The 13,022-nt window shown below is 31.7% G+C and overlaps 1 protein-coding gene across 9 annotated transcripts in view; it reads left to right on the top strand.

Moving 5' to 3' along the window:
- Positions 1-13,022, top strand: part of LOC140061008 (kinesin light chain-like) — a 38,414-nt gene that overhangs the window by 6,059 nt on the left and 19,333 nt on the right. For 5 of the 9 annotated variants that reach the window (XM_072107402.1, XM_072107396.1, XM_072107400.1 and 2 more), the window contains exons 5-12: positions 2,437-2,668; positions 2,995-3,082; positions 4,008-4,109; positions 4,962-5,045; positions 5,395-5,622; positions 7,886-7,953; positions 8,445-8,553; positions 11,802-12,035. In XM_072107402.1, the coding sequence (XP_071963503.1) occupies positions 2,437-2,668; positions 2,995-3,082; positions 4,008-4,109; positions 4,962-5,045; positions 5,395-5,622; positions 7,886-7,953; positions 8,445-8,553; positions 11,802-12,035 (1,145 nt within the window). The remainder of the gene's footprint in view (positions 1-2,436; positions 2,669-2,994; positions 3,083-4,007; positions 4,110-4,961; positions 5,046-5,394; positions 5,623-7,885; positions 7,954-8,444; positions 8,554-11,801; positions 12,036-13,022) is intronic. The other 4 variants (XM_072107403.1, XM_072107401.1, XM_072107399.1 and 1 more) reach the window with 1 other exon arrangement.

Raw genomic sequence — 13,022 nt, 5'->3', positions numbered from 1 at the left:
GTATTAGTATGTGTATTTGGTACAGTAGTTTAATACAGTACTGTATCATCATCTTTAAACAAAAATAATTTATATATAATATTTATCACTTCTCACTTTATTTGAAATTATTTCTCACTTATTGTATTCAATTCAATTAGTTTTTCTTGTTGTATCTTGCTTGTCACATACATAAAATATGATAAAATGGTTAAAATACAAACAAATCCACTTCTACTATTTATCTACTAAACTTTCTAGTCATCTAGCTTTATGCTATAGCAGACCTTGATTTAAAAGGAGCGCCATGGCGCTGACGCTCCTTGGCGCTCCTGAAAACGATCAAAGGAGCGCCTAAAATAGCGCTCCCCAACCTGTTACAGTGCGTCATAAAAATATATATAATGATAAGAATATTAACCCCGAATACAACACACAGTCTATATATAGTCGCGCAAACGATCTTTGTTATGGCTACCCCCGATAGGCTAGGCGCGCCTACGATCTTTGATGTTGCGAGAAAAATATCGTAAACAATTCATTCTAAATATAGTATCAGAATGTTCAATCGGTAGCTCAAAAAGACTGCCGTCAGAAGACCGTAATTATACAGACCTAGTTTTTTTGGTCACATGGCATGAAACGCGATACTCTCTGCTTTACCGCAACATCTCACATGTTTTTTTTTTTAACTCATATGTGAGGGTGGCTGCCGACGATAAACAGTAATCAATCGTGTACCTGGATTTTGTGTCACATGACAAGAAACATAATTATACTCTCTCTGATCTTAATAACTGCTCACATGTTTTCCCCTCCAAATTCTGGTCGGGCCTTTTCAGTCTTATACACATGTCGCCTTTATGTTAAATCTTATAGTAATTAATATGGAATATATATTTATTTTGCATATATTTTGTTGGTGTCCTAGCCTAGGTGTCATTGTTTTTATAATTTGCTAACCCAAGGTAGGATTAAATAATTTATAGTGTAGGCCGCCGAAACTAGACTAGGCCTAGGCCTAGATAGATAGCCTCGACTCTCTCTCTCTGCGTGAGCTGAGAGGTCCACGGACCCGATGTCGTCTCGTCGGCGGATTTCCGTCCAAATTAGGATAACCGATGCGTAGGCCTAGCTAGGGTGGCTACAAAAATTAACGTCTACTATCTTTAGATAGGATTTTAATTAGCAAACAATACATTGTTTGTTTGCATTGTCCATGCTTCTAAAGGCGATGACAATGGTGTTTACTAACCCTACGAACCACCCTACGATCGACGCCTAGTTAATTATCATAACAATACATCATAGACTACGTTCAGAGAACAATGACCTACGATGAATTTTACGTGCGAGAGTACCATTTCCGACCATCTAGAGGTGTCATTTATCAAAATTCGGCTCGTCACAGGCCCAACCATGGTGGGCCTGTGCCTCAAATACTTAATCAAAATAATGGCTCTCCTCAACATATTGAGGAGAGCCATTAGGAGCTCTCCTCTTATATTTATAAATCAAGGTCTGCTATAGTATACTATTTTAGCTTGTTCTTGAGAAGACTATACAGTATGTTAAGGGTTAGGAAAACTACAGTATACTCTAACCAAATTACTACAGTTGCTTAGATATGAGCAGTCTTCTGATTGGTCAGTTAATTACACGATGTGGCATGATTATATCCTATATGGGCGTTGTCATAGTTACAGATTCATTTCTACTTGAATAAATCTCAATTTCTTAGGTGTATTTTAACCAAAGATCTCATTTATGTCAATCCTTTTAGTCCCTCTATTATAATTATATTCAAAATCAAGCAGTATTTAGGTTGTTGTTTTAGAATAATGAATGAACACCAAATGTATGTAATACAATGATTTGTTAAGATCTGTCTATACTATCAAACTTTATGTGACAAAAAATGTGATATTCCTAAATATGCTAGTGATATGCTTAAATACAGTAGTGATATGCTTAAATATGGTAGTGATGTCATTATGTCCATATATGGGCACATCACATATTTTTGTCACATAAAATTTGGTAGTGTAGACATAGCTTTACAATAATAAATCACATAAATGTGTTTGCTTAATCCAGCGATGTATGTGATTAACCCAAAACTACTTGTTTGCACTATAACCCACACTCTTATCAAGATGTCAGTAAAGGTTACCCGGATGTATTGAACTCTTGTTTGTGAATTAATACTTAAGGGTGTATGTTAAAAAAATAAAACCGTGAACAAGGGTTTTGTAGGTTGGTGCTATGTTGAATTTAGGCTCAGTGGACCCAGACCTTTAGAATAGGCTATTGGCTGGGTAAAAACCTTTGGGTTTGGTTAAAGACTTTTAAGGGGTATGCCATCCACCGCTGCTCAGCACAAATACTTCCGTAAGGCTTGAATACTGTTGTTCATAATCATAGGCTTAAAAATGAAATATTATATTGTTTATATAGATACTTACCCACAACAGCAACCAGCTGGTAGTGACAGTATCAACGCATCAGGATACGAAATACCTGCACGTCTACGCACCTTACACAACCTTGTGATACAGTACGCATCGCAAGGCCGATATGAAGTCGCGGTACCCCTATGTAAACAAGCCCTGGAAGATTTAGAAAAGACATCTGGTCATGATCACCCAGACGTCGCTACAATGCTCAATATATTAGCTCTTGTTTATAGGTATGTTGTACAATTATTTTGTTGTTATTATTATACTAATGAATTATTCAGTAACTTGTCTTAATTATAATATATAAAATATCTTCTTTTTTTGGTGGGGGGGGGGGGGGGTGTCTGCTTTTCATTTGATTTTATTGAAAGTATGTAATGAAAGTTCTCTCTGGGAAAATGTCTTAAAAAGAATTTTATTTCAGAAGACATGATCTCATGTGAATGAAATTTGTTGGTTTACATTTTCATGTGTTTTTGGATATCATCTGACTTTTGTTTTTTAATTGTAAGTAATTTAGTATTAACAATTAATTTGGTGTCATTTCTGTCTGCAGAGATCAGAATAAATATAAAGAAGCTGGCAATCTTTTACACGATGCTCTAGCAATTAGGGAAAAAACTCTAGGCCCAGACCATCCAGCGGTAAGTCATCTCAATACATCTAATAATAAGCATTTTCAAAAAGAAGTCATGCATGTGATATGTACTACGCAATCTGTTTTGGAAGTTGACAATCTCATGTGTGTTATGTTATAGGAACTAAAGAGTTCCTGCTTTTCAAAGTTGACTTCTGTCTATATACAATGTCTACTATTATCTAAACTTATTCATTTGTTTTATTAGTGCGTGGGCTAGCGGTTTTACTTGTTTATATTTCTGCTCTTTTTGGACTTTGAATGTTATAGCAACTTGTTAAGTTTGTAGTGTTATCTCATAGCTTTACAAGCTTAATACACAATAGTGTAAATATTGCTATGTCATATGTTGACTACTGTTTAGCAGAAAGCTAAACCTACTGTTACTACTGTGTAGCAGAAAGCTAAACCTACTGTTACTACTGTGTAGCAGAAAGCTAAACTACTGTTACTACTGTGTAGCAGAAAGCTAAACTACTGTTACTACTCTTTAGCAGAAAGCTAAACCTACTGTTACTACTGTGTAGCAGAAAGCTAAACCTACTGTTACTACTGTGTAGCAGAAAGCTAAACTACTGTTACTACTCTTTAGCAGAAAGCTAAACCTACTGTTACTACTGTGTAGCAGAAAGCTAAACCTACTGTTACTACTGTGTAGCAGAAAGCTAAACCTACTGTTACTACTGTGTAGCAGAAAGCTAAACTACTGTTACTACTCTTTAGCAGAAAGCTAAACTACTGTTACAGAAAGCCTGTCTGTAGTTCATTGTTCAATATCTTCATTACATGTTTTCAGGTCTGTACATTAAAACTTGGATGAAAAAAGACACATTTAATCTTTGTGGCATTATTTTACTTGTTAATATACATCAATCATTAATATTCATTCAAATCTAGACACACTCTTTTTAAAATTTTCATTGCGTTATCAGGTTGCTGCAACACTCAATAACCTTGCGGTTCTGTACGGTAAACGAGGGAAGTACAGGGAAGCTGAACCACTCTGTAAGAGAGCCCTCGAAATCAGAGAAAAGGTAATTATTTTAATGTTCATTAATTATATGCAGCCAACAGCATTTCATATGCAATACAGAATGAAATATACACTATTAATTTATCATTTGAGGTTTAGGGAGTCTAGAGTAAGGATTGAACTTGGACAGGATTGAACCTGGACCTTAGGACTACAAGGCAAGCACGTCAACCACCAAGCTACAGCAACATTTATTTTACCTTAGTTTACTTACTGAAAGTCTTAAACATTGATTTATTTTAATGTTATTGATAGTCTTTAATAATGTTATTGCTTATCATGAACCTTGATATTTAGTGTAGACTGAATTATTGTAAATTAATGCATTAAGCATTCCTAGGATGAATTTAAACTACAAGCTTAAGCTATGTCTACTAGTTTGACAAAACAAGCTTACAATCTTATTTTGTACAATATGTCTGGTAGGGATGGTCAAATCGGTAAGCTAAATTCATCTTAATCCTTGAATTATATTTGCTACTTGTCAATCACAATTTGTTTACTTTTGTACAACTGTCTGTTTCTGGTCCAGAGAGTAAATATGCACTATAATGGATGTGTACCATTCATAGGGTGTACTAACCGGTAGTTATTACCTACTATAGTGGTACAGCTTTTAATAGAAGAATAGAAAATAAGATTAATAATTGCCATGCATCTGTGATCACAAAAAATTTAGTTTATTCAATTATCTTACAATACATTTTTACACATATTTATAAATACTAGATAAGCCATTATCTGCTATTTTTTTGTTGTATTTGTGAATTATTTCCCTACACTATTATTAAATAATTATATAATAATTAATTACCTCTTAATTAGATACGCACTATGTCATTAATGTTTTCAGGTTCTAGGCAGGGACCACCCTGATGTAGCTAAGCAGCTTAATAACCTGGCTTTATTGTGTCAGAATCAAGGGAAATATGAAGAGGTAAGCATTATAGTAAATCAATAATCTTTTTAAATTAAAAATGTATGAAATGTTTTGCACATTGTGCTGCCAGAATAAGAAAGCTGTTTTTGCTTACAATAATTGTTCTCAGTCCGTGCTTGTTTTGCTGAGACCTTATGGGTGTAATTTCATTTAAATATTCCTGTCCCATTTATGTCCGTGATATGGTGTTGTTCTAAAGCAAAGCTATGATTTTAATTAGGCTCCTCCACTTTATTTAAGTTATTAAAATGAAATGAATTTACAGTATTACACTTTCTTTGCATAGAAATTTCTCAAAAGCAACAATAGATTTTTAGGTTTTATAAATTATCAATTTTTAACTTAGGTTGAATGGTATTACCAACGAGCTCTAGAAATCTACCAAACTAGGCTAGGACCTGATGATCCAAATGTAGCAAAAACAAAGAACAACCTGGCCTCTGCCTACCTTAAACAAGGCAAATACAAGGCAGCCGAGACACTGTACAAACAAGTGCTAACCAGAGCTCATGAGAGGGAGTATGGCGTGGATGACAAGCCTATTTGGATGCAAGCCGAAGAAAGGGAAGAAAGGGTGAGAATAAATGAAACTAATGGGGAAAATTAGAGGAAAAGTTTATGCATGGTTCCAACTAAATAATTTAAACAATTATTTAAAGTGGTGAATTGTAAAAATAATAACAAAACATTATTGCTTCTACAAAATAACATTAATAATCAGAAAGAAAGTATAATAATAATAATTACATGAAACATAATTGTTTGTTTTTATGTTGTTTATGTACAGTTGATTGTTTTTTAGTTTGCATTGTTTTTGTTACGTAATTTATAACAGAAAAACACCATTATTAATGCAAAAAATATTTCAAATTGAATATACACATCAACTTGATAGTTTGTAATTAAATATAATTATCAATTTAGTAATTCTATGCAATAATAATTGATTAAGGTTTCTAAATATTTGCAAATATGTAATTTATTATATTCCTAGGTATATTGTTGTTAATCAATTCAACAACACTCGTATATTTTTATCAAATATTTTGTTATTTATTATTGTCTTTACTTATTATTTTCATTTATTATGTTTTAAAATTTGCATGAATTACTAATTAATTAATAAAATGAGATCCCTGTTTATTTTACAGTTTTAAATTTTTTGATTTTTTTTTTCTAATTTTCAATGTTTTGCTAAATAAAATTAGATTTGATATTGAATCTTTTGTGATTGTTATGAATGGTGGCGGGAGGTGTTTTATTTATAATTTATTCAATATTGATTAAATCCTATATGACCTTAAGCCCGCATAATATGACCGTTAACCCCATAATATGACCTTTAACCCCATAATATGACCTTTAACCCCATAATATAATTGCTGGTTATAAGTTCATGGATTAATTTGAAAAATAAACAACAAAAGCTTCATTCATTATTCCCTTTTAACCATATGCCAATTAATTAGTAATTACATTTGAGTGGATTGTGATTTGGTAGTCAACATGATTACTTTTTAATCCCTGGACCCTAACCTGTGAGACTTTGCTTGTATGTAGTTGTTGTGTGTACAGTGTGGTAGCTGTTGCATGTGTGGTGATATGAAACAGCCAGATAAGCATAACACAATTTACTAAATGCTGTGAACATTGTCCGAAATAGAGTATGAATTTCATTTGTACAATAATTGTAAAAAGTGTTACTCCTCATAGGTTTTAATTTAAGTTTTTATTATTTACATCAGGAAGTATACAAAATAATAACACGACACATTGGAAATATTTAATGTTTTACATAATCTATAAGGCAAACATTACATTTTAGCAATTCACATTAACAACATTTCATGCTATTTTATTTTCTATATCATGTACTACTATCATGTTTGATGTGTAAACACTATATGCACCCTAAACTATTATCTACTATACGCATTCAATGCGTTCATCATTCACTATCACAGCTATAGTAGCTATTAAGGGGACACCTTTGAGGCCCAACATCAGGAAATAGTGTCCTCTTAATAGAGGGATGTTTTCCCTGAATATAGATAGAGGTTCTACCTTGTACATATTGAATATGCTTATATAGAGTATAAATTCCATGTATAATCTCATATCCTTGATTATAACCCCATTTCCTAATTTCTGTTTACTTTAATATCTGTATATAAGCAAAGCAATATCTATATATGTATAATCCACCCATACCCAAGTCACCTGGGACTATACTTAATGATATATGGCGGAATGTTATTAAAGTATATATAATTATGTTCACAGTAAAATACATACTAATAACTATACCTTTTATATAAAATATTCACTATTACTAGAATTTATATATGAATATTACAAATGGGTTAATGGTATGTGTACTTCATTTTTCACATTGGGTTTTTATCATTTCAAGTTTCACTCATTTGGGTTTCTTTTTATTCAAAAATGCAAAATAATTACATAAAATTAATGATAATCATTTCTTAATACCACAACAGCAACCATCACCAATTGCAGAGGTAATAATATTAAACTTTAATTATATTAATTTATTGTAAAAAATTTCTTTTTTGATGATCCAATTATAATAATTCAACAAAGAGAACTATTTTAGAATCCAACAGTTTTTTAATTTAATAATTTTCATATTTTCTAACTGAACTCTAATTGTGTCAAATAATATACATACTTATTTTTACTTCATAATAATCTTGTTAAATAAACTATATTGATTTAATAACACACTAATAATCAAGTCACTAACATCTTTATTCATTTCTTTCAGCTGTAAATTTTCATATGTTTGTTTTATAAATCAATGATTTTTCACTTGACAGGGAAAACATAAAGACAACGCCCCCTACGGAGAATATGGAGGCTGGCATAAAGCCGCTAAAGTAGACAGGTAAGAACAGAGGCTAAGGGAATGGTGGCAAAGGGTGCCACCAAACAGAATTAAGCTCTGTCTACACTATCAAAATGTATGCGACTAAAAAATGTGATGTGCCTATATATGGACATGGTGTCATATCAGTACTGTATTTGGGTATATCACTACCATATTTGGGTATATCACACTTTTTTTTGTCAAACTAGTTTGATAGTGTAGACTCGGCTTTAGTCACTGGTATCCTAAAATATGAATATATACATACTTTTAACATTATCAAGGGACATCCCTGTTGAGGGAACACTTCGTTTGGTCCTGGTCCCAAGGGTTGTCATCATATTATGTCATGCCATGATATTAGTTGGGTACGTTTAAATCCAAGGTCCAAATGTAGTTAATTGGTCTAAACTCTCTTGTCTCATTTTGCCTTTTTTATATTAAAGATTAATAAAATATTTTATTTTATAATCATATGTTTTTTAAATCTCTTTATGAAATGTCTGTAGTCCAACAGTAACCACAACTTTAAAGAACCTGGGGGCGCTCTATCGTCGACAAGGTAAATATGAAGCTGCGGAAATTTTGGAAGACTGTGCTGTAAGGTCAAGGAAAAACGTATGTATTAGTTTTGTATTGACACTATTTACAAAAGTGTTTAGTTAAAGATGTATTGTCCCTTTGACTAATTCCAAAAAAATTTAAAAAAAAAAGATTTCGAAAAAAAGTGGGTCATTTTGAAGTATCATAATAGGTATTAACTTTTACCAAAAATTAGTCGGGAAAAAAATCATTTAACTGAAATACAGACATTGTTTTGTTCAAAAATTAACTGTGACTTCCAGTCAAAGTTTTCGATCAAAACATATCTCATAATGCAACACGCTTGTTTGGCTCATCTGTATGCTTAATCATAAAATTTCTTCGCGATCTGTGTGAAAACACCTTCTCCACCGTGACGAGTTGTAAACAATCCTAATTAGCATCATACATAATGCATACTCGTGGTTTGAAATCTTTGTTTACTTTCGCTCCCGACGATTTTTCAGACGAAATGTAATCAAATTAATTTACCTGTTAATTATGTAAACTTGTTTTTGGCTCGAATTTTTGACTTAAAGTGAATAACTTTAATATTACTTTGATATGGCCAATTTAAATTTAGAATATTTTGACCTTCATTGTTTGTGTTTCAAGGGACACTACATCTTTAAAATAATGTGGAAGAGAAATAGAATAATTAAAATCTAGTTTAAAGAAATTAGTATTGGCTTAAAAAACAAATTATAAGTTATGCCTGTTAAACAGTATAGTATTTTCACCAATATTCCTGTAGTTTGTAGCTATAGAATGTCTTTAAAATTTTATTTAAAAATGCAAAAAAAACATTGAGTGTTGCAATTGTAAATTATATTTGATTAAGCACTGTCTACCCTATCAAACTAATTTGACAAAAACAAGTGTGATGTGCCCAAATATGGTGTTAGTGATATGCTCATCAACTATGGTAGTGACATCATCATGTCTTTATATGGGCACATTTTTTTGTCACATAAAGTTTGATAGTGTGGACAGAGCTTTAGAAATAAATTGGGATTCTTAGTTATTTATATTATTCCATTTCTTCTTGATTGTGTCCTGTACTGATGTTCTCTTTATCAACTGAGCAGCCTGAGAGTGTAAGTTGTAAATCCTATCTCAACTTTAAGCATTTTGTGTGGTCGTGTATTTTTTTTTCAAAGTGATGTTTTTTTCAAAGGTCTGGCAAAAGTTGAAAATTGTCTTTTTAAAAAGGAATTGTTTTGTAATTCATAGAGTTCTACTTAGACATTCTATAACAAAAAACAAGTATATTCCTGAATAAAAATGTCAATATACTGCAGTTTAAAACTTTGCCAAATATTGGTAAGAACATATCATAACTAACATTGCACTCATTTCATTATATCCATAATATTTATATCATCATTATAACAAATAATAGTGGAATTTTTCTGCACACAAATTGTCATGAATAGTGATAACTTATTATAGAATGAATTTGAATATGCGATAACATAATTGAAAGACTACGAAATGACAACATATTACGATCATCTTTTTTAAAAAAATGTCTATAACGGTCATTTACTGTTACTAAATTTACTAAATTCTGAAATTTGAGGAATCTTGAAAAAAAGATAGAAGCTATCACATTACTGCCATCTTTGTGAGCATGTGCAGATGATCATTTTTGTTTCTTCGTAGTTCTGTAGTTGTATTATCACATTCCATTTGTAAGTTTCGCTTTGTGATTTCCACAATTTTTTACCATTTTTTTAATTCAAGCAAATAAACATTCTACTATAATATCTATAACAATCTGCACAAATCATGTCATGCATGAATGAGTCCTTGCATTTGTTTTGTGGTGTCATCATAGTGTCATTGCAAAAAATCTAGTATGCTTGTTGTTGGAAAAGCCAGTTTATAACATGCCAAACAAAATAGTACTTTGCCTGTTCCAATAATGAAAGAAAACATAGTATAGTTTAAGTACATACTGATAGTTTGAAGAAAAACAACATGAACTGAATAGTTGAGTATCAATAATAACGCATACAATTTTGAAAACGGAAATTAAGCTTGAAAAAGTATCAATATATCAAGCTATTAAAATTTAATGATTTACTGATTAAAATATGTTTTTGGAAAAGGATCATAGTGATACAGAGTGCACACGTTGGAAAAGGATCATAAGTGATACAGAGTGCACACGTTGGAAAAGGATCATAAGTGATACAGAGTGCACACGTTGGAAAAGGATCATAGTGATACAGAGTGCACACGTTTAGTAGATTTGCAGTATTCTGTTGGACATAAAAAAAAATGTTATTTGATATTTTAGTGAGGAATTGTAATTTAAAATGAACATTTTTAATTGCAAGTACATAATATATGAAACATCTTAAAGTAATAAAGATTAGGAGAAAAAATGATTACATCATTCTCAGAACATACAGTAGAGTGTTTATGTTTAGAACAAACAAGACCTTCTAACCCCACTAACCCCTTTCTACCCAATCTAACCTTTATATACAAATCTACAATACAAAGTGCATTGACAATATTTAGTTACTATTATTTTTAATCCTAATATTGTATTTTAAGTCTGCATGCTTGATATATCAACAGAATGTTTGGCTTGGAAATGAAATACTATATTAACAACTAATTAACCCCTTGTATTCACGTCGTTATAATATTTGTTAACAAAACTGGGTGTGAAATTGAATGAATTGGCAGTTTTTTAAATACAATACATGCCTTTTAAATGTACCAATATGTATTGTTATATTTTTGTACATTGTTTTAAATGTATAACAATACTGTATATTTAAAAAGGGAAATTTATTGTAAGAGATTTATAATTATCAAGTTAAATCATCATTTAGATATGAATTCAAATGTAAGATGATCCCTGAATATGTAATCCAGATTGGTGTCGTGCGCTAAGTTGGCTAGAATAACAAATGACTACATGATGAGTGAATACATTATTTATGTTGAATACCTGTGCACTGCAATGCCATTAAATGTATCTTAAATATCCTGGAGAATAATATGTAATGTTTTATAATATAGTATATCCAAAATGATTTGTATTGATGTCCTAAAATGAATTATTTATTGACATTGCAGTGGCGAATCCAGTATTTTGAAATTGGGGTGGGGGGAATGGAGAGTGGGTGGCCCGGGGCGGGGTTGCCAGGGCCTATGGCCAAAAAATGGTGAAATGAAGGACTGAGCTTAATTTGATGTCCTATCTTTTGCATTACAATTTGCGAAATCTAGTTTGTCATTGTTTTAATTTTTGCTAACTTTAGGCTCTTGACGTTGTGAGGCAAACCAAAGTAGCTGAGCTTCTAGGTACTGAAATCTCTCAAGATGTCCCGAAGGAAGTTGCGATGAGGGATCTGAAAAGGGATCACCGAAGCGGAAGCCGGACCAGCGTTGCTTCGAGCCGCCGCGAAAGCATGGGTAGCACCGGCAGCGTGGCGTACGAGAAGCACGGTGAGAGTGGTCTTGAAGAAGTGAGTATTGGGATGAATTGGAAGAAGGTAGGTGTTAAACAGTGTTTGACGACTCAACGATTCATAGAGGGCCTCCTTCCTAAGGCCTCGTTTATATTACTATTTAGCGTGTTGTGGGGATAGTGGTATCTCATGCATGAAGAGTGTTCAGCATGGCTTGGTTGATGGCGATTTATGTCGTGTTCTGTGTTTGTTTAATATAAGGTGGTGTTCTGCGAGTGAAGAGTGTCGTGTAATACATAAGAGACAAGGAACCTATCCTGGGTACTATGGTTGCTTTATCTGTTACATTTGGTGGTACACACATATTTACATCAAATTGAATTAACTATATCAATGGAAAGGCCAAAACAAATGTGTTTACTACATACAATTATTTAGTACTACACTTATATAACATATACATAATGAATTCAACACATTATCCTAAAATAAATATAATAATAATATATTCAGCCATTTTTAATCTTAATAACACATTCGCAAAAGGATTTTATGGGTGAACTAACTACTAATATTGAACTATTATAGTTATATAATATAAGTATAATACCATATACTATTTCAATAGTCTAGATATAACTTTTCAACCTTTAGTGTTATCATTGTAACAAACCAATATTACTTAATTAACACCAATTTATCATTCATTAGAAAGCATAACTTATTTAATTAGGGTTTTTTTTTCCTTTTTTTAGTAGTAGGCGCCTTAGTGTATTTTATTTTTTAATTACTGTCCAATTTACTGTCAATAGGTTATATTTATTTATTAAATAATGTAATTTAAAACACTGTAATACAATTTGTTGAAATATGGCATTCCTATACTGTGTCACCTCAATGTTGTGTTTGTGTACTAATTATGGTAATCTTGTTGTTGAATATTCATGTTTGTGATGATATAATGAATATTCATGTTTGTCATGACTGTGTTAATGAATATTCATGTTTGTGATGATTGTGTTAATGAATATTCATTTTGTATACCTACTGTACCTCATTTTCGATGACTGC

This window comes from Antedon mediterranea, chromosome 10, assembly GCF_964355755.1.
Source record: "Antedon mediterranea chromosome 10, ecAntMedi1.1, whole genome shotgun sequence".
In the NCBI taxonomy this organism is placed as follows: domain Eukaryota; kingdom Metazoa; phylum Echinodermata; class Crinoidea; order Comatulida; family Antedonidae; genus Antedon; species Antedon mediterranea.
Note: the sequence above shows the minus strand (reverse complement) of the source record. Positions and strands in the feature narration are given on the sequence as shown.